Source organism: Mobula hypostoma, chromosome 18 (genome assembly GCF_963921235.1).
Source record: "Mobula hypostoma chromosome 18, sMobHyp1.1, whole genome shotgun sequence".
NCBI lineage: Eukaryota > Metazoa > Chordata > Chondrichthyes > Myliobatiformes > Myliobatidae > Mobula > Mobula hypostoma.
The window spans coordinates 4,544,082-4,568,590 of NC_086114.1; the positions used below are offsets into that span (position 1 = coordinate 4,544,082).

The following is a 24,509-nucleotide window of genomic DNA, read 5'->3' on the forward strand; positions in this document are numbered from 1 at the left end:
CGGGACTATGATCAACCTCTCAAAGCATTGCATCACCATAGGTGTGAGTGTGACTGGATGATAGTCATTAAGGCAGCTCACACGTCTCTTCTTGGGCACTGGTATTTTGAAACATGTGGGAACTTCTGACTGTAGCAGTGAGAGCAGCAACACCACGCGTCATCACCTTATTTCCTCGGGAGACTCTCATGGTCCGAAATGGTTTTCACACGGTTAATCTAAGTAGAAAGAACCGTTCTACATTGCGAGGCGTGATGGTGGCTGTGGTACAGCATAAGTCCTTGTGAGTGGGTTTCCGATCGACGCCATTTCTGAGGCTACCATCCAGTTTCCATTGTATTAGAATGTTCAGGAACGGGAGGCAATCATTCTTCTCCATCTCCATCGTAAATTGAATGTTTGGATGCCTACCGTTCAGATGATGGTGGAACGTTGGAGTGCCTGGAGTCCATGAGGCCACACTACGAAGGTGTCATCAACATATCTGAAGAAGATTTAGGGCATCAAGACAATGAACTCAGAGACCTCTCCTCAAAGCTCCTTCCCCTCCGCCATCAGAATTCTGAATGGTCCATGAACACTACCTCACCATTTGCTCACTTATTGCACAACTTATTTAATTTTTAATGTATTTCTTATTACGATTTATAGCATATACTAGGTCTTGCACCATACTGCTGCTGCAAAGCAATGAGTTTCACATTTGCCAGTGATAATAACCCTGATTCCGATTCTCAGTCTGAGTCTCACAAAGTCCCATCACCCAGCAAAGTAACACAGGACCACCCCAGTGCACTTCACCACCAGGCTGACTATCTCAGCCCCACCTTTATAGCTGGAAAAAATAGAGACTGAGTACAGCTTCTTATTGACTGATCAGGGGGAACCAACTCTCTAGATTTGTCTTTAATCACATTACTGTAATCTACTCAAGCCCTTACAGAGAAAAGATATGCTTCTTTCTCAAAAAACAGATCTGAGTTCCTTACAAATATTAAAATTTTGGTACGTGAGGGTGGAGTGAAGGGGTCAGTTTCAACATGGTAGCATAGGAGCTAGTGTTTCGCTTTTTGTGCCAGCAATTGGGAATCAGTTTTAATCACTGTCTGTTCTCCCTGTGACTCTGTGGGTTTCCTCCAGGTGATCTGATTCCCCTCTACATTACAAAGATGTACCGGTTAGGTTTAGTATGTTGTGGGATGTTATATTACCATCAGTTCTGGTTGCCTCACTATAGGAAGAATGTGGAAACCATAGAAAGGGTGCGGAGGAGATTTACAAGGAAGTTGCCTGGATTGGGGAGCATGCCTTATGAAAACAGGTTGAGTGAACTCGGCCTTTTCTCCTTGGAGCGACGGAGGATGAGAGGTGACCTGATAGAGGTGTATAAGATCATGAGAGGCATTAATCGTGTGGATAGTGTTACGTACCCCGTAACTGTGTTACCAAACCAGCAGAAATGGAACGCTCGTTGGAGTCTGTGATTACTAGGAACTAGTTAAGTTTTATTAAAGAAATAAGTAATACAGTACACTAATCGCAAGGATATAAATGTAACAGGTTAGCAATAATAATACACATATATACACAGAAATAGGGTAATAGGAATCAACCAAGTTCTATCGCAGTCTAGGGGTAAAATGATCAGTCTTAAGTGAAGCAGAGTTCAGTTCAGTCTAGTGCAGTTCGAAGTAATCGCTGTTGTTTTACCATTGGAGAGAGAGAGAGTGAGAGATGCAGTTGGTCTCGGGCAAACCTTTCGATGGTTTCTGATCCAGCCGTGGTCACCGACTGTGACCCCTCTGTTCCGGATGCAATTGTTCTTCCGTCGTGAACCCAGCATCCAGGCAAGGACGGACACACACCAGGTTCCCACCGATCGTACCTTTACACCCTGTGAGCCTCTGACCGATTCCCGTGAACTGTCCCTCCAAACTCCACCAACTTGTGGGGGCACACTGTTCTTTCCAGGGTCTCGTGGGGTGTCCTGTGCCTTAGCAAACCTGCTCTTTTTATCCCCCTACTGGGGTATCACCTGTCCATCAAACTTCAAACAGTTTAGGTTCAAAGCAAACAGCCTGTCGCAGACGCCAATATCTGAATTGTGTTTCTTTCGTGTTAATCTCTTGCTTCTCTCTTATTAGCATTTTGAATGTTTCTCCATTGTCTTCTGTTATTTCTTTCATTAGCATCATCTGTCCGGTAGCTCTGCTTGGTGTCACACATGACAATAGCCAGAGGTTTTTTCCCAGGGCTGAAATGGCTAGCACGAGAGGGCACAGATTTAAGGTGCTTGGAAGTAGGTACAGAGGAGATGTCAGGAGTACATTTTTAACACAGAGAGTGGTGAGTGCATGGAATGGGCTGCCAGCGACAGTGGTGGAGGCGGATATGATAGGGTCTTTTAAGAGACTCCTGGACAGGTATATGGAGCTCAGAAAAATAGAGGGCTGCGGGTAACCCTAGGTACTGTAATTTCTCAAGTAAAGACATGTTCAGTACAGCTTTGTGGGCCGAAGGGCCTGTATTGAGCTGTAGGTTTTCTATGTTTCTATCAGAAGCATGTTGACACTTGGGGTCTGCCCAACTCATCCTCAGACTGTTGGCTTTGAACTAAATGACATGTTTCACAGTATCACACACAGGACTGCTGAAGGGTCTCGGCCTGAAACGTTCACTGTACTTTTTTCCATAGATGCTGCCTGACCTGCTGAGTTCCTCCAGCATTTTGTGTGTGTTGTTTGGATTTCCAGCATCTGCAGATTTTCTCATATTTGTTATTTCATAGTATATTTAAATGTTTCAATGTATATGTGACAAATAAAGTTAATTTTCATCTTTTTTTAAACAACTGTTCAGGCGGATGTTGGAGTGTCCATTTGTTTTCTAATTACCATGTGATTGGATGTATTAACTGATCAATAAGAGAACAGCGTGGGATAGTTAGAGATTGGACTCGTGATGACACCTGCAAGAATTGTCCAATCAGCGCTAGCTTGCCAACTGTACGAAGTATCATCTTTCGACTTTTGCCATCTTGTTCTTCTGATGCTACTTGCAGAGAATGATGCCTCGTGCACATCAGGGGGAAAGCCACTTTCAGTCCACATTTCAGATCCATCAGTATGCTGGAAAGACCCTTTGATGTTGGCTTGAAGATCTTCATCAATGCTCTCTCTTGCTGCTGCCATGAGGAAGAAGGTACAGGAGCCTCAGATCCCACACCACTCAGGTTCAGAAAAAAGTTATTACCCCTCAACCATTAGGATCTTGAACCAGAGGGGACAACTTCACTCACCCCAACACTAAATGGGCTCCACACCTATGAATTCCATGAAGGCCATTTCATCTCATGTTCTCAATATTTATTACTTATTTCCTTATTCTTTCTGTTTTTGTATTTGCACAGTTGGTTGTCTTTTGCTCATTGGTTGTTTGTCTGTCTTGGTTGTGTATAGTTTTTCATTGACTCTATTGTGTTTCATTGTAGTTACTGTGAAAGCCTGCAAGAAAATGAATCTCAGAGTTATATATGGTGATATATACTGTATGTATTTTGATAATAAATTTGCTTTGAACTTGGAATATTCCTTGGGATTGAGTACATCTTCTTTGGAATGTCTGACACAGTGAGCGTTAGGGCATTGAGGAGTGCAGTAGAACAGAGGGATCTGGGAATACTGATTCATAATTCCTTGAAGGTGGTGTCACAGCTGAGAGAGAGTTGTAAAGAAAGATTTTGGCACGTCGGCCTTCATAAATCTATATATTTCGAACAGGAGTTGAGACGTTATGTTGAGATTATGTTGAAGACATTGGTGAAGTCTAATTTGGAGTATTGTGTTCAGTTCTGGTATCCTACCCTCAGCAAAGATGTAAATAAGATTGATAGAGTACAGAGGAAATTTACAAGGATGTTGCCACGACTTGAGGACTTGAGATATAGGAAAAGGATATATAGGTTAGGACTTTATTGCCCAGGGCATAGGGTAATGAGGGAGAGGGAATCATAATTAACAAGATCATGAGGGGTATGGATAGGGTAAACGCAAGCAGGCTTTATCCACTCATGTTGGGTGAGACAACAGCTAGAAGTCATAGGTTAGGGGTGAAAGATGAAGTACTTAAGTGGAAACTGAGGGGGAATGTCTTCACTCAGAGGATGGTGCGATTGTGGAATGAGCTGCCAGCGGAATTGGTGGATGAGAGTTCGATTGCAAAACTTAGATTATGAGACCATAAGACACAGGAGCAGAATTAGGCCTCTCAGACCACCGATCCTGCTCCACCATTCCATCATGGCTGATTTATTTTTCCTCTCAACCCTCATTCTCCTGCCTTCTTCCCATAACCTTTGACGCCCTGACTAATCAAGAACCTATCAACCTCTGCTTTAAATACACTCAATGTTTTGGCCTCCACAACAAATTCCACAGATTCACCACCACCTTGTTGAAAGAACTTTGGATGGGAGGTTTTGGATGTCTATGGTCCAGGCATGGGTCGATGGGACTAGACAGCATAATGGTTCAGCATAGACTAGATGGGCTGAAGGGCCTGTTCCTGCGCAGATGTGCTCTATTAATCTATGACCCTATAATGCCTTCAAGAGTGTCCTGTCTGGCTGCAGCATTGTGTGGTATGGAAGCTGCAAGTCTTCGCCCCACAAGGCGCTACAGAGAACAGTGAAAATCACCAAGAAGTTCCTCAGGGTCTCCCTCTCCGCTATTTGTGACATTTGTACATGAACAGTCGGAAGCATTTTTGAGGATCCCTACCACCCACCCCACAATCTCTTTGACCCACAGCCATCGGGAAGGAGGTACAGGGGCATCAGGACGAGGACTGCCAGACTGGGTAACAGCTTCTTCCCCCAGGCTGTGAGACTAATGAATACCCTGCCACCACTGAGGTCTCGTCACTAGGACAGCCAGCTGTTTACTGTTTAGTCTTTACCTGTGCTGCACTCTTCACATGCATTTTGAATGATATTTTATTAACTTACATAGTTGTGGTAATATTTTGTGCTGTTTGTGATATGTGTACTGTGGGTGCACGAAGGTCCGGAGCAACACTGTTTCATTTGCTTGTAGATATGTCCAGTCAGATGGCAAGAAACTTGAACTAAATTAGCAAAGTACCTTTAACATGGGAAAACAGTCCACACATTTTATTCCTATCAGTGAAGGACAGTCAGGGTGTATCAAGGTAGCTCTTAAACAAGTCACACATCAGCCCAGACGTGCCTGAGGCCTTTGAGGAGGGAAAGCAACTCGTCTCCTCCTGCCAACACTACTGTATAACTGAGGACTATCATTCTCCGGAAGCCAAAAGCAGTTCATTTTTATTCACAATGTCATGCTCTGCTGGAGCTACAGATCTTTCTCCAGTACTGTTAATATTTAAGAGTTTAAACATGTCAGAATACTAATTGAATTAGAGCTTCAAGCTGACGTGTGTGTCTGCCACTGTACATTTAGCTCAGCCGCTGTAATTAGCTAATGGTGCAGTACTCAGACAGAATCTGAAATTATGCTCAATGTCATACTGTCATAGCTTTTAAGGATGATTCTTGTGAGAAACTATATTTTTAAATCTGTGGGTGTCTAGCCAAAGTGTCCTGAAATGAGAAGTTATGAGTTGATTCTCAATGGCAAATTTTTCTTTTCCTTTTGTCATTATGACAATGGCTTATCATTGTGAGGAATGTCACTGTCAGATAATCGAGTTTTAGTCTGTGCAATGTGTACAGCATCAGGCAAAGAGCTTTCCCACGTCACTTATAACAAACAAAGGCACCATATCCCAGATGCTGTAAACGATGGGGTGGCATGGTAATGTACGATTAACGTGATGCTTTACAGCGCTGGCAATCGATTTATATGTTCTCCCCATGACCACGTGGGTTTCTCCAGAAGCTCTCGTTTCCTCTCATGTTCCAAAGACTTACGGGTTAGGGTTACTAAGTTGTGGGTGTTATGTTTTGTAACTTCAAAACATTAAACAACTTCAAACAAAGACACGGGAGTCCAAAATGCAGTATAACTTTGAGTTTACTTAAAGCAAAGTGTGCACATATCACATGGGCAGCATGATGATGTATGCAATTAATGTATTTTTACATATAACACATATTGAATTATTTTAAACAAACAGGAATGCATAATCAACAGCATATGTACAAATTTACTCAAATGTTACTGAAATATTAAATACACAACCATGAGTGTGCTGTGTTGGTGCTGGAAGCATGACGACACTTGTGGGCTGTCCCCAGCACATCGTAAGACCATAAGATATAGGAGCAGAAGTAGGCCATTTGGCCCATCGAGTCTGCTCTGTCATTCAATCATGGGCTGATCCAATTCTTCCAGTCATTCCCACTCCCCTGCTTTCACCCCATACCCTTTGATGCCCTGGCTAATCAAGAACCTATCTATCTCTGCCTTAAATGCACCCAATGACTTGGCCTCCACAGCCACTCATGACAACAAATTCCACAGATTTACCACCCTCTGACTAAAGAAATTTCTCTACATCTCAGTTCTAAAAGGACATCCTTCAATCCTAAAGTTGTGCCCTCTTGTCCTAGAGTCCCCTACCATGGGAAATAACTTTGCCATATCTAATCTGTTCAGGACTTTTAACATTCAGAATGTTTCTATGAGATCCCCCCTCATTCTCCTGAACTCCAGGGAATGCAGTCCAAGAGCTGCCAGACGTTCCTCATACGGTAACCCTTTCATTCCTCAGATTGTGATGCAAATAACATATTTCACTGTATGTTTCGATGTATAGTACATGTGGCAAATGAAGATAATCTTATCAGAAGTGTGAAGTACAAGCTGTGGGAGAGCACAGCCAGGAACAGTCTATTCAGCCCAAATGGTCCAGGTTATCTCATGATCCACAGGAATCTCCTCCCTTTTCTCCACATCTCACCCCATCAACATAACCATTATGGCTTCCTTTCTCTGTTACTCAGCCTTATCTATAAGCTCTGCTTTCTTTCCTCCCCCTCATTCCAACTCAGCTTTCAAGATGTCCTCGATGGTGGAGAGGCAGGTGCCATGATGGAGATGGTTGAGTTTCCAACCCTCTGTAGCTCTTTCTGATCCTCAGCAGCATTCGCTGTAGACCGGAGGGCGACCGATCCCCATGGTCCCCGTATACCAGACAGTGACCGATCCTCACAGTCCCCATATACCAGAGAGTGACCGATCCCCACAGTCCCCATATACCAGAGAGTGACCGATCCTCACAGTCCCCATATACCAGAGAGTGACCGATCCCCACAGTCCCCATATACCAGAGAGTGACCGATCCCCACAGTCCCTGTACACCAGACAGTGACCGATCCCCACAGTCCCTGTACACCAGACAGTGACCGATCCCCACAGTCCCTGTACACCAGAGAGTGACCGATCCCCACAGTCCCCGTATACCAGAGAGTGACGGATCCCCATAGTCCCCGTATACCAGTCAGTGATGCAACCAGTTAGCATGCTCTCCACAGTACATCAGAAGAAATTTGCGAGCCTTTGGTGACTTATCAAATCTCATTAATCTCTGAATGAAATATAGCTACTGTAATGCCGTCTTTGTCATGGCATCAATATATTGGCCCCAGGGTAGAGCTTCGGAGATGTTGACACCCAGGAAATTGAAGCTGCTCACTCATTCCACTGCTGCATCGGGAGTGAGGAGAATTTTCAAACCACAAACAAGAGAGAATCTGCCAATGCTGGAAATCCGTGCAACACACACAAAATGCTGGAGGAACTCAGCAGGCCAGGCAGCATTTTGTGTGTAATGCTCAGGAGTATTTTGTTATTTTGACATGATTTGGTGGATGTATTTTTTTTAATAAAACAGCCTCACACTCAATATCAGTGTGGATCGTTTGCTCCAGATTGCAGTGTGCAGTTCCAGCTTCTTTTTCAACCAGAATCAAGGACTGTGGTACTGTATCTAACGTCCATTATGATAGCCGACTCACCATCAAGGACATATATACAGAGTGGTGCCAGAAAAGGGGCAGTAACATCTTGAAGGATCCCACCCACCCTGTTCATGGGCTGTTTGGCCCACTCCTATCAGGGAGGAGGCTACATAGCATCCACTCCAGGGGTACCAGACTCAAAAACAGTTACCTTCCCCAAGCAGTAAGGCTGATCAACACCTCCACGCACTAACTCCACCACTACTTTATTATTTCCCATCAGTCACCTTATGTACAGCCCAGCATCACTTTATGGGCACAATCTACCTATGTATATAAGCTATCTTAAGAATATGTATTTATTGTGTGTTTTATTATTATTATGTTCTTTGTCTTTTGTGTTTCTTTGTGCTGCATCAGATCCGGAGTAACAATTATTTTGTTCTCCTTCACACTTGCGCACAAGAAATGACATTAAACAATCTTGAATCTTGTATGACACTGAGGTCTCCAGTCCAAGGATGTCGGCAGGCAGCTGTTTGGAAATTCTTTCCATTTTGAAGTTAGTAAAATTGGAATTAGGAATGTCTGTAGATGAAATTAGATTAGATCTCGTGAGTGCTGACATCTGTTATTTGTTACAATACTCTTAAATAAAGCTATTCAATGCTATGCATTCATCAGTGTTATAAATGGTGATATTTGGCAGTAACTCTCTTGGTATAGACCCAGCATTGACAAATGCACAGCACTAAACAGCTTTATTTACAATTTCTAACCCTCATGGACTTACAGGAGAAATATGCGGTGTCACAGATTTGGGAATATTTTTAGACATGAAGTGACTATTCCCACCAGAGCTAGAAACACATGAGTTCAAAGTTCAAAGTAAAATTTATTATCAGAGTAAATATATGTCACAATATACAACTGTGAGATTCATTTTCCTGCAGGCATACTCAATAAATCTATAGAATGGTAACCATAACAAAATCAATGAAAGACCGCCCAACTAGGGTGTTCAGCCAGGGTGCAGAAGACAACAAACTGTGCAAATACAGAAAGAAGAAACAATACTATAAATAAATCTGTAATAAATATCAAGAACATGAGATGAAGAGTCTTTGAAAGTGAGTGCGTTGTTAGTGGGAACATTTCAATGAAGGGGCAAGTGAAGCTGAGTGAAGTATTCCACCTGCTGGTCGAGGGATAGTCACTGAGGGGTAGGACTGTGAGACCTGAGGCTCCTGTACCTTCTTCCAGTGAGAAGAGAACATTTCTGGGTGGTAGGGTCCCTGATGATGGATGCTGCTCTCCTGTGACTGCGTTTCATATACATGTGGTCAATGGCTGGCAGGGTTTTACCCGTGATGGACTGGGCCATATTCACTACTTTTAGATGATTTTCCATTCAAGGGCATTGGAATTTCCATACCAGTTGGTGATGCAGCCAGTCAATATACTCTCCACTACACATTTATGGAAGCTAGTTGAAAGTTTTAGATGCCATGTCGACTCTTCGCAAACCCCTAAGGACATAGAGGCGCTGTAGTGGTTTCTTCGTAATTGCACATATGTGTTGTTGGTGGTCTTGACTGAAGAATTTACTGCTCTCTTGTCCCTGTTCTATTTTTGATGGTAACGGGAACTTCTGGCCCATCAGGCCCGCACCACCTAGTTACATCCATGAGACCAAAACACCAACTCATACCGTATGTCTTTGGAACGTGGGAGGAAAATGGAGCACCCAGATGAAACCCACAGACACAACATACAAACTTCTCACAGGCAGCCGCTGGGAATGAACCCAGGTTGCTCGCACTGTCATAGCATTATGCGCACCACTACACTACCGTTCCACCCATGTTCTGGCAGTCGGAACTGTAAAATAATGTCAATTATTTCTGGTAGAGGTTATAGAGTAATCGAGTATTATAGCACAGAGACAGGTATATCAGCCCAGCGAGTCCATACCAGCCTGGTCCTCTGCTTAGTCCCATCTACCCGTATTCAGACCATAGATGTCCATTCCTCTCCCATCCATCTATCCAAACTTATCTAAACCTATCCAAGCTTCTCTTAAATGCTACAATTGAACCCACTTCATGAAAGTGTTCCCACAACCAATCAGCTCACTTCCAAGGACTCTTCATCTCATATTCTTGATATTTATTGCTTATTGATTTACATTATTGTTTCTTTTTTTTCATTTGCACAGTTTGTTGTCTTTTGCACTCTGGTTGACAACCCTAGTTTGACAGTCTTTCATTGATTCTATTATAGTTATAGATTCGTTGAGTATGCCCGCAGGAAAATGAATCTCGCAGTTGTATATGGTGACATATATGTACTTTGTGTGGGCACGTGGCCAAGTGGTTAAGGTGTTCGTCTAGTGATCTGAAGGTCGCTAGTTCGCGCCTTGGCTGAGGCAGCGTGTTGTGTCCTTGAGCAAGGCACTTAACCACACAGTGCTCTGCAACGACACTGGTTCCAAGCTGTATGGGTCCTAATGCCCTTCCCTTGGACAACATCAGTGGCGTGGAGATGGGAGATGTGCAGCATGGGCAGCTGCTGGTCTTCCATACAACCTTGCCCAGGCCTGCGCCCTGGAAACCTTCCAAGGCGCAAATCCATGGTCTCATGAGACTAACGGATGCCTATTATATGTACTTTGAAAATAAATTGACTTTGAACTTTGATCTATCACTTCTACTGGCAGATCCTTCCTCACTTGCACAACCTTCAAAGTGAATCAGAATCAGAATAAGGTTTTTGCTCATTGACATACATCATGAAATTTGTTGTTTTATGGCAGCACTACAGTGCAATACATAAAATACACTCTAAATTACAATTAAAAAATACAATGGATTTTTAATTGGACCTTCGGTTAAATGAGGCAGCCACTCACTTGGAGCAATTCTTAAAAAACAAAAACTAATCAAGAAAATAGCAAGGATTCCCGTTGTTTATTGGGACCCATGCCATTTCATTGGGACAGGAGCCTGTTGTGAAACATTTTCTAACAAGTGTCCGTCAAATACACTTGTGTGGCCATTAGACACTACATGCTTAAAGTGAGCATTTTTAAATAGCATCAGTTGCATGCGTTTCTATTCAAAAACCAGTGATTTTTGTCACTGATAGTTGGTGAGAAATAAACAGCAAGACAATTCTGAACTGTTTCACTAACTGTGGTTTTAAGCATTCGGGCTTGGAGAAGAATGCCCGGGAGTGAAAATGAAACGATTTCACTACTTCAACAAGTTAGGAATTATGAAGAATTTGACGGTATCGACAATCATCTTGAATGTTACAATGAAAATAAAGATTTGGAGGATGCAATCATCGAGAGCATTGTACGAAGTTAGTCCTTTACCTGCACTGATTTTGTTCATCTACAGTCAATCGTGGGCACGTGGCCAAGTGGCTAAGGCATTGGACTAGCGACCTGAAGGTCGTGAGTTCAGCCCCAGCCGAGGCAATGTCTTGTGTCCTTGAGCAAGGCACTTAACCACACATTGCTCTGCAACGACACTGGTACCAAAGCTGTATCGGCCTTTGCCCTTCCCTTGGACAACATTGGTGTCATGGAGAGGGGAGACTTGCATCATGGGCAACTGCTGGTCTTCCATACAACCTTGCCCAGGCCTGCGCCCTGGAGAGTGAAGACTTTCCAGGTGCAGATCCATAGCCTCGCAAGACTAACGGATGCCTTTACTTTAGTCAATCAAAAGAATACAGCAACGTACACTGGATGAAATGCTCTGTCAATAACTATTAGGAACTAATACACCATTTTATCGTATGTGCAGGCCTTGGTAGTGTTCTAATTTGATCTGTATTTCATTTAAATACACAATTTGTTACTCAGTTAAACAGTAGTATGTCTTTGTTATACCTTTTTAACTATTTCCATGAAACTTGCAAGCAAAATGGGCAGCTGCTTAATTGTGCCAAAATGTAAGTACATGTTCGGCATAGCATTGTGGGCCGAAGGGCCTGTATTGTGCTGTAGGTTTTCTATGTTTCTATGTTCTATGATCCGAGTACATCCCCATTAACCAGAACCCACTGTATACAGTATAAATAAATAGCGCAAACAGAATAAGTAAAGATCCCCCCCAGTTTCCCCTTCTATATATCTAGGGCACCGTAGCGTAGTGGTAGGCACAACGCTTTACACTAGGTGACCTGTGTTCAATTCCCACCGCTGACTGTAAGAAGTTTGTACATTCTCATTGGGATTGCTTGGGTTTCCTCCAGATGCTCTGGTTTCCTCCTACAGTCCAAAGGCATACTGGTTGGTAGATTAATCGGGCATTGTAAGTTGTCCTGTGATTAGGCTAGGACTAAATCGGGGCATTTCCAGGCGGCACAATTCAAAGGGCTGGGGGGGGGCTTGTTCCCCACTGTATCTCAATAAAAAAATAAATAAGTATTTCACTTCTCGCCCTAAACCTATGAACTCTAGTTCTAGTCTCACCCTATGAACTCTAGTTCTAGTCTCACCCAACCTGACGGGGAAAAGCCTGAATTCATTCACCCTATCTGTGTCCATCATAATATAGCACGCCTTATAAAATCTCCCCACATTCTCCTGCATGCATTCCCCTTATCTATATTCTTCATCTCTTCCCCGATCTTGTACCTCCTCCTAATGAGAAGAGGACATGTCCTGGGTGATGGGGTTCCTTAACGATGGATGCTGCCTTTTTGAGGGTGTCCTTGATTCTGGTGAAGTTTGTGCCATTGAAGGAGCTGGCTGAGTTTACAACTTTCTGTAGCTTATTTCGATCCTGGGCAGTAGCCACCCACCCACCCCATCCCATACCAAATGGTGATCCAGCCAGTTAGAATGATCTCCACGGTACAGCTATAGAAATTTACCTTCATCTGGGCTTTTCTCATGTGTTTTTTCTGTGTAAAAGAATTTTCTTTCCCTGTACATCTCCTTTAAACTTTACCCTTTCTCACCTTAAACCTACCCTTTCTAGGACTTGACACTTCTACCCTGGGAAAAAAAACTCTACCTGTGTCTCTCAGTGCCTTATATAGTTCTATCAGGTTGTCTGACAGCTTCTACTGCTCCTTTGAAAACAAACCACGTTTCTCCAATCTCTCCTTATAATGAATACTCGCCAATGCAGGCAACGACATGGCTGCACCATTCTGTGGGACAGAAACTGCAACATGGTAACGTCTGGCTGCACCATTGTATGGGACGGAAAGTGCAAGGCATCAGACCTTAAGACCTAACAGAGGATAGCAAAAACCACCAAGAGGATCACTGGGGTGTCTCTCCCCACTAGGTCAGACATTTACTGGGAGGGTTGCAACGCATTGTTAAGGATCCCTACCACCCATCCCACAATCTCTTTGACTCACTGCCGTCAGGAAGGAGGTAGAGGAGCATCAGGACTGGGATTGCCAGACTGGATAACAGTTTCTTCCCTCAGTTCATGAGACTGAGGTCTCATCACTAAGACAGCAAGCCATTTAATGTTTATTGTACTGTGCACTATGTGCATTTTGAATTCTATTTCATTAACTTATTTATGGTAATATTTTGTTTTTGTGCTGTGTGGGATATACATTTTGTGGGTGCATTTTCATTTGGTTGTATTCATGTATAGTCAGATGACAATAAACTTGAATCTGAATTTGAATATGGCCTTATCAATTGATACAGGTGCATCCATAACTTTGCAAACTTTTATACTCTACACCATGACTGATGAAAACAAGCATGCCATATGCTTTCTTTACCACTCAATACACGTTAGCCACTTTGATGCAGTTATGCCCTTGCACCCCAGATCCTTCTGGACAGCAGTACTCCGAAGGGTCCCGCCATTTACTATCCTCTTTCCTCATGCATTTGACCTCCTAATGTGCAACAGCTTCCACTGGTCTGCATTAAAACTCCAGCTGTCACTTCTCTGCCCAACTCTCCAACAGTCCCATTTTAGAACCAGAGATCCCATGTTTGGCCACACCATGTGTGGGAACAAACTGCAAATGCAGTTTGAACAATCAATTCCATGCTCCGATGTTTAATAAAAAGATTTCGCTTACTGTGGCATTTTTCAAATGCCAGGAAAGCTCCCCCATGCCCCCGCTTTCTGAGGAGGCTGAAGAGGGCTGGACTTTGCCCATCTCCTTCTACAGGCTTGCGGTAGAGAGCATCCTGACAGGCTGCATCAGAAACTGCACTGCACCGGGCAGGACGGCTCGGCAAAGGGTGATCGAAGCTGCCCCATGCAATAGCAGCACCAGCCCATCCACCATCAAGGACGTACATACAGAAGGGCACCAGGAAAAAAGCAGCAACAAACGATCCCACCCACCCTTCTCATGTTTGTCCCACTCCCATCAGGGAGGAGGCGGCATAGCATCCACGCCAGGACCTCCAGACTCAAAAACAGTTACGTACTTTCCCCAAGCAGTAAGGCTGAGCAGCCCCTCCACACCCTCAAACCAACACTACTGTATTTTTTCCGGTCACCTTACGCACATCACATCGTCACTTTATAGAAATACAATCTATGTAAATAAAATATTTCATGTAGTTATATTTATTGTGTTTTTATTACTATCATGGTGTTCTTTATCTTTTTTTTGTGCTGCACCGGATCAAGAACAATTATTTCGTTCTCCTTTATGCGTGGGTACTGGAAATGACATTAAACAATCTTAAATCTTGAATCTTGCTTCACGCAAATAATGTTAACTACCCTAGGAACATACATCAAAGTTGCTGGTGAACGCAGCAGGCCAAGCAGCATCTATAGGAAGAGGCGCAGTCGACGTTTCAGGCCGAGACCCTTCGTCAGGACTAACGAAGGGTCTCGGCCTGAAACGTCGACTGCGCCTCTTCCTATAGATGCTGCCTGGCCTGCTGCGTTCACCAGCAACTTTGATGTATGTTGCTTGAATTTCCAGCATCTGCAGAATTCCTGTTGTTTGCGTTTAAATTAACTACCCTAGGGATTGGATTAAAATTCAACGATGTTCGAATAAAATAACCTTTGCATTAATAAATACGGGTTGCATTAATTAATAAAGGTTAGCGTTGTTTGCTCCTGGTGCCGGCTTCCTACTTTAGTTCCGGAAACACCTGTTACTTCCGCTGAGGCGAAGCGCCGGCGAGCGTTGCCTTGCCTGTTTCTTTTCGACGGTGCTTTACGATCGTGATCCTGCTTTGCGGCAGCGGGGCGAGGGCCCGTCCGGGGCGTTTTGCGGCAGTGTGTCGGCTGATGGCGGCGAGCGGAGGGATGCAGGCCCGGGTGGCCCAGCTGCTGGTCGGCGGCGGGCGCGGCGGGGGGAAGCCCGTGCTGAGGCCCAGTAGACCGCTGGTACTCGCCGACGAGGTGGCGAACCGACGGAGCCGTATGGGCGGTGAGTGGGCCCGGAATAAGAGGGAGAGGGGAAGGACAACGGTAGGGGTAGTGAGGAGGGAATGGGATGGGGATGCAGGGGGAGAGGAGGAGCGGATAGAGGGACAGAGAGTGGGTGTAGGGTGGAGAACAGGGGATTGGGTAGAGAGGTGAGGTTAGCAGGGGAGGGGAGTAAGTTAAGGGGAAGATGGGGGGAGGCACAAGCAAAATTAACCCCAAGATTACTAGGATAGATGACTTGAAGCTGAATGTAGGTGGTAGGTTTACAATTACAGCATTCCCGAGGTGGTGCAAGGGAGGGTGAAAGAAGAGGAGGAGGAGACGTGATTGAAAGTGCATTCCACCTGAAGAATCTGGATTCTGGGTTATTCAACTTCACTTAAAAATCAGATTTTCTGATCACTTAGATTATAAAGCTATAAAACGTAGGAGTGGAATTTGCCCATTGGGCCCATTGAGTCTGCTCCACCATTCCATCATGATTGATTCATTTCCCCCCTCAACTCCATTCTCCTACCTTCCTCCTATAACCTTTGATGCCCTGACTAATCAATAACCTATCAACCTCTGGTTTGAACATACCCGGTGAATTGGCCTCTGCTTATTTCTGTTTAATCTGTTGTGCGGTCTTCCATGTTACAACAGTAAGCTCTTTTCCTGTGCATCTGCCTGTCTCTACAGAATGCAGGATGTAAAAATGTTTGCCATTTCTGGTCAGTAATGAAAAATATGGCAAGTCCTTAGATCAGGCTGATTCAGGACTTGATAGTTTTGATGCCATGTTTGTGTTACCAAGCATAAGGTGAGATTTCTTGAGATGAAGGATTGCTGTCAGTGGCTATGGGAGAAGGTGATGCTTGAAAGGGGCAGGTGATGTCTAAGGGATGGAAAGCTGGTGGGATTGTCTGGGAGAGGAGATGGGAAAACTGCTAACGTGTGTTTGCTTGGGGCGAAATGTAATACCTTGTATGGCTGGTCCAAGTGTCTCCCTGGGACCAGATTCTGGACAATAGCTTATTTGAGATTTTTATGCCTGTATTTGGATTAGGTCTATTATGGAAAATTTCATACATATGTAAAGGCTTTCATTTTTTTTTACCTGAACTGATCTCTAACTGTCTCACACTCCAGTATCCTGTGGTTGCTAAGACACAGGGTATATTTAAAGCAGAGGTTGATACGATCTTGTTTAGTCAGGTGTTAAAGGTTATGAGGAGAAGGGAAAGGAATAGGATTGAAAGGGATAATGTCACTCCACTCTTCAAGGAGGGAGAGAGACGGAAGAAAGGAAATTATAGGCCAGTTAGTCTGACCTTATTGGTTGGAAAGGTGTTGGACTCAATCATTAAGGATGTGGTTTCAGGATACTTGGATGCACATGATAAACTAGGCCGTAGTCAGCATGGTTTCCTCAAGGGAAAATCTTGCCTAACAAATATGTTGGAATTTTTTGAAGAAATAACCAGCAGGATAGACTCAGTGCATGTTGCGTACTTGGATTTTCAGAAGGGATTTGACAAGGTGCCACACATGAGTGCTTAACAAATTAAGAGCCAATGGTGTGAAAGGAAAGACACCAGCATGGTTGAAGCATTGGCTGATTGGCAGGAGGCAAAGAGTGGGAATAAAGACAACCTTTTTTGGTTGGCTGCCAGTGACTAGCAGTCTGTGTTGGGACTGCTTTTTACGATATATGCCAGCGACTTTGATGATGGCTTTGTGGCCATGTTTGCAGATGATATGAAGATAGGTGGAGGGGCAGGTAGTTTTTATGAAGAAGAAAAACTACCGAAGGACTTAGATTAGTAGAATGGGCAAAGAAATGACAGATGCAATACAGTGTCGGGAAGAGTCCCCTTTGGTAGAAGAAAGAAAGATGTAAACTATTTTCTAAATGGAGAGAAAATTCAAAAATCTGAGGTGCACAGGGGCTTGGTAGTCCTTGTGCAGGATTCCCTACAGGTTATTTTGCAGGTTGAGTCGGTGGTGAGGAAGGCAAATGTGAGGTTACCATTCATTTCGAGAGGACTGGAATATAAAAGCAAGGATGTATTGTTAAGGCTTTATAAAGCACCAGCAGGGCCTCACTTGGAGTATTGTGTACATTTTTGGTCCCCTTATCTAAGAAAGGATGTGCTGATACTGGGGAAGGTTCAAAGGGGATTCACGAAAATGATTCCAGAATTGAAAGACTTGTCATATGAGGACCGTTTTGATGGCTCAAGGTCTCTACTCATTGATATTCAGAAGAATGAGGGGTGACCTGATTGAAACTTAGTTCAGTTGTTCGTCCATCGTAGACGTCGATGAGGACCTCGACACCATAATGATGGTGTCGAGACTAGTGCGTGATTTGGATTTAAGTGAGGGAGAGTTGCGCAGCGTCAGCCTCACTCTCTCTTCCCAATTCCCATCTGGGTCCAGTGGCAAGACAGAGTCTAGACGGCTGGAGATGGGACTAGGCGCAGTGGATGACCAGGACATCTTCTGTGTCTTGTCCTGCTCTACATGTTCCATGACGCTTGCAGGGACTGCCTTCTTGACCGTTGGACCTTCCATTGGTCTTGTCCGCTCAATCCGCTGGAGTCTGCCTTCACATGCTGGGATAGACAACTCCCTATCTCACCGAGGGTTTGAGACCCGTCGGCTACCGTCACCTGGTTTAGCCGGCTTGTCGAAGCCATTGCCCAGGGTGTGGCCGCTGTCGCATGCAAACAGCTACGAGGAGCCACAGGTGAGAGCTGAGTGCCAGGTGGGGACCAAAGGTGGACTAACGGCCCTGAAAAGGACGCGACATGTTCCCCCACCAGAGGTGCTACCCCTCCCTGACACCCCATATACCCCGATTGAAACTTAGCGAATGCTGAAAGGCCTTAATAGAGTGGATGTGGAGAAGATGTTTCCTATAGGGGGGAATCTAAGACTAGAGAATAGAGGGTGTCCTTTTGCAACAGATATGAGGAAGAAATTCTTTAGCTAGAGAGTGGTGAATTTGCGGAATTCTTTGCCACTGGCAGCTGTGAAGGCCAAATCTTTATATTTAAGGCAGAGGTTGATAGATTCTTCATTGGTCAGGCATGAAGGGATACGGGGAGAAGGCAGGATATTGGGTCTGAGAGGGAAAAAGAATGAAATGTTAGAGCAGGCTCGATGGGCCAAATGGCCTAATTCTGCTCCTCTGTCTTATGGTCTTACCCTGTACTGTATAAACATATGATTGTCTCTCCATTATTCTGTAATTAAGTTGTCCGCATTCACTTAAAAGACGGCATCATTTAATGATCACCTCCAGTGCTCTGCCATCTAAAGTAATGACCCTTCTACATTTTTGCATTTTCCTTAGATACTAATTTTGAATGAAATTATAATTTAATAATTTTCAGAGGCAACATGTCTAACGGAGATGACGATAATGATGGCGTGCTGGAAACAGAATGATTTCAGTGAGGTAGCCTGTGCCAAGGAGATCCAGGCATTCCACCAGTGTGCAGCCAAAGCAGAGGTAAAGCTAATTTTAGATTGTGTATGCTGCATTTAATGAATGTAAGCTTAGAGTAAAGCTGTCAATAACTCCTAATTTCACTGGGAGAAGTGGGTTTGGTACAAACGTCCTTCCAGTCTCTCCTGGTGATACTGCTATAAGGAGCGAAGAGCTTGTGGGTCTGTAATATGGATCAACCCCAGCTGGATAGGATTCGACATTAGAGAGAGTTCAGAACAACTCCTATGTAAAAACCAGCATTCTTTGCATCATGCTTTATGGAGCTCCTTTTCTAATTTATTTATTTAGATTACAGGGGTTCCAGCCCTTTTATGCCATGAACCAATACCATTAAACAAGGGGTTGTGGAGCCCAGATTGGGAACCCCTGATTTAGAGATTCAAAATGAAACAGATCCTTCCAGTCCAATGAATCGCGCTGCCCAGCAACCCACCTATTTAACCCTAATCACAGGACAATTTACAATGACTAATTAACCTACTAACCAGTACGTCTCTGGACTGTGGGAGGAAACCAGAGCACCTGGAGGAAACCCATGCGTATCACGGGGAGGACATACAAACTCCTTACAGATGACATCGGATCCCTGACGCTCTGAGCTGTATTAGCATTTTTATTGTCTTTTTTATTGTTCATATTATAGTTCTATAGCACCATATAGAGTCCACAGTGATCTCGCATACAAAGAAAGGCCCCATCAAACCCCCTCACAATCAGTGTAACTTATTGGTGTATTTTATCTAGTCTCATCCATTGGTTTGCTCTCCATGTCATTGAAAATTAAAGTGAACACCATCACTGGAGTTAAGTGGAGGAGAGATCTCATTGTATTCTATTGAATATTGAAAGGCCAAGACAGACTGGATGTGGAGAGGATGTTTCCTATGGTGGGTGAGTCTAGGACCAGAGTGCACAGCCTCAGAATAGAGGGACGTCCATTTAGAGTAGAGATGGGAAACTTCTTTAGCTAGAGGGTGCTGAACCTGTTGAACTCATTGCCCCGGACGGCTGTGGAGTTAAGTCATTAAGTATATTTAAAGCTGAGGTTAATAGTCAGGACATCAGACGTTATGGAGAGAAGGCAGAAGAATGCATAGTGATTGAGAGGTATAATAAATCAACCTTGATGGAATGATGGTGCAGACTCAATGGGCTGAAAAGCCTAATTTTGCTTTTATGCCTTATGGTCTAAATCTGTGAGCTATTTGTTTACATAATGGTAGCTCCGTTAATGTAGCTGCCAAACCAAAAGAGTTGGCGCTGTTGGTGGCCCTATGAATTTGTTATATCTGCATGACTCCAATAGTGTTTGTTCCATAAGTCAGGATGTGTATTCAATTCTTTATTAGCAATTAGCAAACATACAATCTTGGAAGTGATGAAGCCTACGTTTACCCAACTGTAAGCTAAGTGTAACTGAACAGTCAACGAAAGATATGACCTCTTTCATCCCCTAGCTAGTACAAACTGCAACAAACAAAGCTCAAGTACGTGCCTTATTCTCTTCGCTTTTATCACAACCACACTTATGTAACTATAAAGACCATAAGACATAGGAGCAGAATTAGGCCATTCAGCCCATTGAGCCTGCTCTGCCATTCTATCATGGATTCCACTCAAACCCATATACCTTCCTTCTTGCCGGGTCCTTTGATGCCCTGACCGATCAGGAAACGATCAACTTCCATCTTAAATATGCACACGGACTTGGCCTGCTTTGTTCTGAAGGGTCGCCCCTCAATTCTGAGGATGTGCCCTTGAGTTCTGGATACCCCCCACCATAGGAAATATTCTCTTCACACCCACTCTATCTAGTCCTTTCAAAATTCAGTAGAGATCTCCCTGCCTTCTTCTAAATTCCAGTAAGTACAGGCCCAAAGCTGTCAAATGCTCCTCATATGTTAACCCCTTAATTCCTAGAATCATCCTTGTGAATCTCCTTGGGCTCTCTCCAATGACAACACATCCTTTCTGAGATATGGGGCCCAAAACTATTGACAATACTCAAAAGTGCGGCCTGACGTGCCTTATTAAGGCTCTGCATTTATCTCTGATTTTATATTCTATTCCCCTTGAAATTGCATTTGCCTTCTTTACCACGGACTCAACCTGTAAATTAACCTTCTGGGAGTCTTGCACGAGGACTCCTCCCCATTTAGATAATAGTCCACACTATCGTTCCTTTTACCAAAATGCATTTTGATACATTTCCCGACACTGTATTCCATCTGCTACTTTTTTGCCCATTCTTCCAATTTGTCAAAGTCATGCTGCAGTTGCATTGCTTCCTCAGCACTACCTACCCCTCCACCTATCTTCATATCATGTACAAACTTTGCCACAAAAGTATCAATTCTATAATCCAAATCACTGACAAACAATTTGAAAAGTAGCAGTCCCAATACTGGCCCCTGAGGAACACCACTAGTCACCGGCAGCCGACCAGAAACGGCCTCTTTTATTCCCACTCACTGCTTCCTGCCTGTGAGCCATTCCATATCCATACCAGTATCTTTCCTGTAATACCGTAGGATTTTATCTTGTTAATCAGCCTCATGTGTGGCACCTTATCAAACGCCTCCTGAAAATCCAAGTAAGTGACATCCACTGTCTCTCCTTTGTCCATCCTGTTTGTTACTTTCTCAAAGAACTCTAACAAATTTGTCAGGCAAGATTTCCCTCAACAGAAACCATGCTGACTTTGAGTTTTTTTATCATTAGTCCCCAAGTACCTCAAAACTTCATCCTTGATAATAGACTCCAACACTTTCCCAGTGGTGAAGTTAGGCTAACTGGCCTATAATTGCCTTTCTTTTGCCTTCCTCCCTTCTTAAAGAGTGGAGTGACATTCGCAATCTTCCAGTTCTCCGGGACCACGCCAGAACCAAGTGGTTCTTGAAAGATCATGACCAATGCATCCATATCTCTTTGGCAGCCTCTCTCAGGACTCTGGGATGTAGTCCATTTGGCCTAGGTGACTTATCCACCTTAAGACTTTTGAATTTTCCTCGCACTTTTTCCTTTATATTGCAGTGGCACTCACTCCTGCTCTCTGGCACACTGCTGGTGTCTTCCACAGTGAAGACAGATGCAAAGTTCATCTGCCATTTCTTTGTCCCCCATTACTACCTCACCACCATCATTTTCCAGTGGTCCAATATCAACTCTTACCTCCCTTTTATTCTATATATAACTGAAATAAACTTTCAGTATCCTTCTTTATATTATTGACTAGTCTGCCCTCATATTACATCTTTTCCCTTATAGGTTTTTTAGTTGCCTTTTGTTGGATTTTAAAAGCTTCCCAATCATCCAAATTCCCACTCACCTTGGCTATCTTATGTGCCCTTTCCTTGACTTTTATGCAGTCCTTAACTTCCTTTGTCAGCCACAGTTGCCTATCCCTGCCATTTGAGAATTTACTCCTCTGTGGAACATATCAATCCTGCGCCTTGTGAACTATTCCCAGAAATTTCAGCCATCTCTGCTCTGCCGTCATCCCGCCAGTATCCTCCTCCAATTACCTGTTCAATCACCTCTCTCATGCCTCTATAATTCCCTTTATCCTATTTCGATGCAGGTGCATGTGAGTTATGCTTCTCCGTCAAATTGCAGTATCAATTCAATCATATTATGATCACTGCCTCCTAAGGGTTCCTTTACGTTAAGCCTCTAATAAGATCAGGGTTACTACACAACACTCAATCTAAGATGACCTTTCCCTGAGTAGGCTCAAGTACAAGCTGCTCAAAAAAGCCATCTTGTAGATATTCAACAACTTCCCTTGCTTGCGATCCAACGCCAACCTGATTTTCCCAATCCCCTTGCATACTGAAGTCCCCCATTACAATTGTGTCATTACCTTTATTACATGCCTTTTCCAGCTCCCTTTGCAATCTTAACCCCATATCTTGGCTACTATTTAGAGGTGTATATAAGATTTCCGTAATGATTTTTTTTTACTCTTGCAGTTTCTTAACTGCACCCACAAAGATTCAACCTTATCTGACCCTTTGTCTCCTCTTTCTAAAGATGTAATTCTATCTCCTACCAATAGAGCCACACCTATGCCTTCCTGCCTGTCCTTTTGCTACAAAATATATCCTTTGATGTTAAAGTCCCAACTGTGGCCTGCTTTCGACCATGACTTGGTGATGCCCACAATGTCATACTGACTAGTTGCCAAAATATATGCGCAACACAATACAACGCAGATTAGAGAACAGATGTATGGCTCCTACAATTTACAATGAACTGATGAAAGTATTTATGGGGATTTTGGGTGGAACCATGGTGAGGGTTGCTCAGAGTTTCACCTATGGTCATTGAGTACTAATCATGCAATATGGTGACATCATAAACAGATGAGGGGAATCCAGGGAAACACACACAAAATACTGAAGGCACTCAGCCGCTCAGGCAGCATATATGAGAGTAATAAATTAAATTTTCTGAGCCAAGACCTTCATCAGGACTGGAGAAGAAAGGGGAAAGAAGCCGGAATAAGAACATGAGGAGGAGCAGTACAAGCTGGCAGCTGTTAGGTGGGACTAGGAGAAGGAAAAGTGGGTGTGGGAGTGAGGATGAAATATGAAGCTTGGAGGTGATAGATGGAAAGGGTAAAGGGTTGAAGAAGAAGGAATCTGATGGGGAGGAGAATTGACCATTGGAGAAAGGAAAGGAAGAGTGGAGCGAGGGGGAGGTACTGGGCAAGTGAGGAGAATAGAGGAGTCAGAATGAGGAAGTGAGGAGAAGAGAGATGGGAGAGGGGGAGAAATTACCAGAAGTCGGAGAAATCGATGTTCCTTCTGTCAGGTTGGAGGCTACCCAGAAGGAATGAGGTGTTGCTCATCCAACATGAGAATAGCCTCACATTCTTCACTTGAAAGTTATTCTGTTGATGTTAATCAAGGGTGTTTCAGGGCTAGGTAGAGCGTGCAAACAATACAAATGCTTTTGGTGCTAAGTCAGGTCATTTCTAGGTAGATATCTTTTACCTGGAGTTTTCATTTGTAATGGGAAGTCCTAATAGTATCAAACTGACTTGCACAGTGTACCTTATATGAGTTAATTATACTGTTGGACATAATTGCACACTTGCAAATCAAATGCTTTCTTTAGCATTCCAAGAGCAAGCAATGGCGAAGATTTATTCCTGCCAGTTTGTTATACAAGTTAAAGCTCCTAATGTGATCATCTAGGTGTCTAATGGAAATAATCTGTCTTGCAGGCTGAACGGAGAGCAAAAGCAAACATGGATGGTGTGACGCAGATGGGATTTCTGACACCTAAACAAGCCACAAAGTTGTTGCAGAGATTTCCAAACAAAACACATGTCACCTAGTATTCCGCGGGGAACCACACTGGGATCGGAAAGGCCTTTATACTCTTGTCTTTTTGACAGGCTTGCACCCAAAGGCTATTAGATCTGGGAACTGCATCAACATTTTACCTTTTTCTTTGAACTAATTGATGAACAAGGTCTGGGCATGTACCCAGCTGAGTCTGTTGGATATTTAATGTATAAATATTCAAGAAAGTGGGTCTTGTTGGATAGAAGACAAATTTATTGTAATATGTGAAATACAAGTTAAATTATTTTAAATCTGTTAGTTTTGTTGATTACACATGGGGATTATTTATAATTATCTTCACAGTTTAATTT

General features: G+C 43.6%; 2 protein-coding genes across 2 annotated transcripts in view; both read left to right on the top strand.

Moving 5' to 3' along the window:
- Nucleotides 1-13,046, top strand: part of fut11 (fucosyltransferase 11 (alpha (1,3) fucosyltransferase)) — a 101,178-nt gene extending 88,132 nt beyond the window's left edge. The window contains exon 3 of the mRNA XM_063070353.1: nt 12,940-13,046. Within this exon, the coding sequence (XP_062926423.1) occupies nt 12,940-12,946 (7 nt within the window). The 3' untranslated portion in view covers nt 12,947-13,046. The remainder of the gene's footprint in view (nt 1-12,939) is intronic.
- A 2,126-nt stretch (nt 13,047-15,172) lies between these two features.
- chchd1 (coiled-coil-helix-coiled-coil-helix domain containing 1) lies at nt 15,173-24,449 on the top strand. The gene is made up of 3 exons (XM_063070362.1): nt 15,173-15,343; nt 18,726-18,844; nt 24,075-24,449. Exons 1-3 carry the CDS (start codon nt 15,202-15,204, stop codon nt 24,186-24,188), a joined length of 375 nt encoding a protein of 124 aa, XP_062926432.1. The 5' UTR covers nt 15,173-15,201; the 3' UTR covers nt 24,189-24,449.
- The last annotated feature ends 60 nt before the right edge of the window (nt 24,450-24,509 follow it).

Coding starts and splice junctions, on each gene's coding strand:
- chchd1 (XM_063070362.1), top strand. CDS start 15,202: ATGGCGGCGAGCGGAGGGATGCAGGCCCGGGTGGCCCAGCTGCTGGTC. Junction 15,344..18,725: donor CCGACGGAGCCGTATGGGCG/GTGAGTGGGCCC, acceptor AATAATTTTCAG/AGGCAACATGTCTAACGGAG. Junction 18,845..24,074: donor AGTGTGCAGCCAAAGCAGAG/GTAAAGCTAATT, acceptor TCTGTCTTGCAG/GCTGAACGGAGAGCAAAAGC.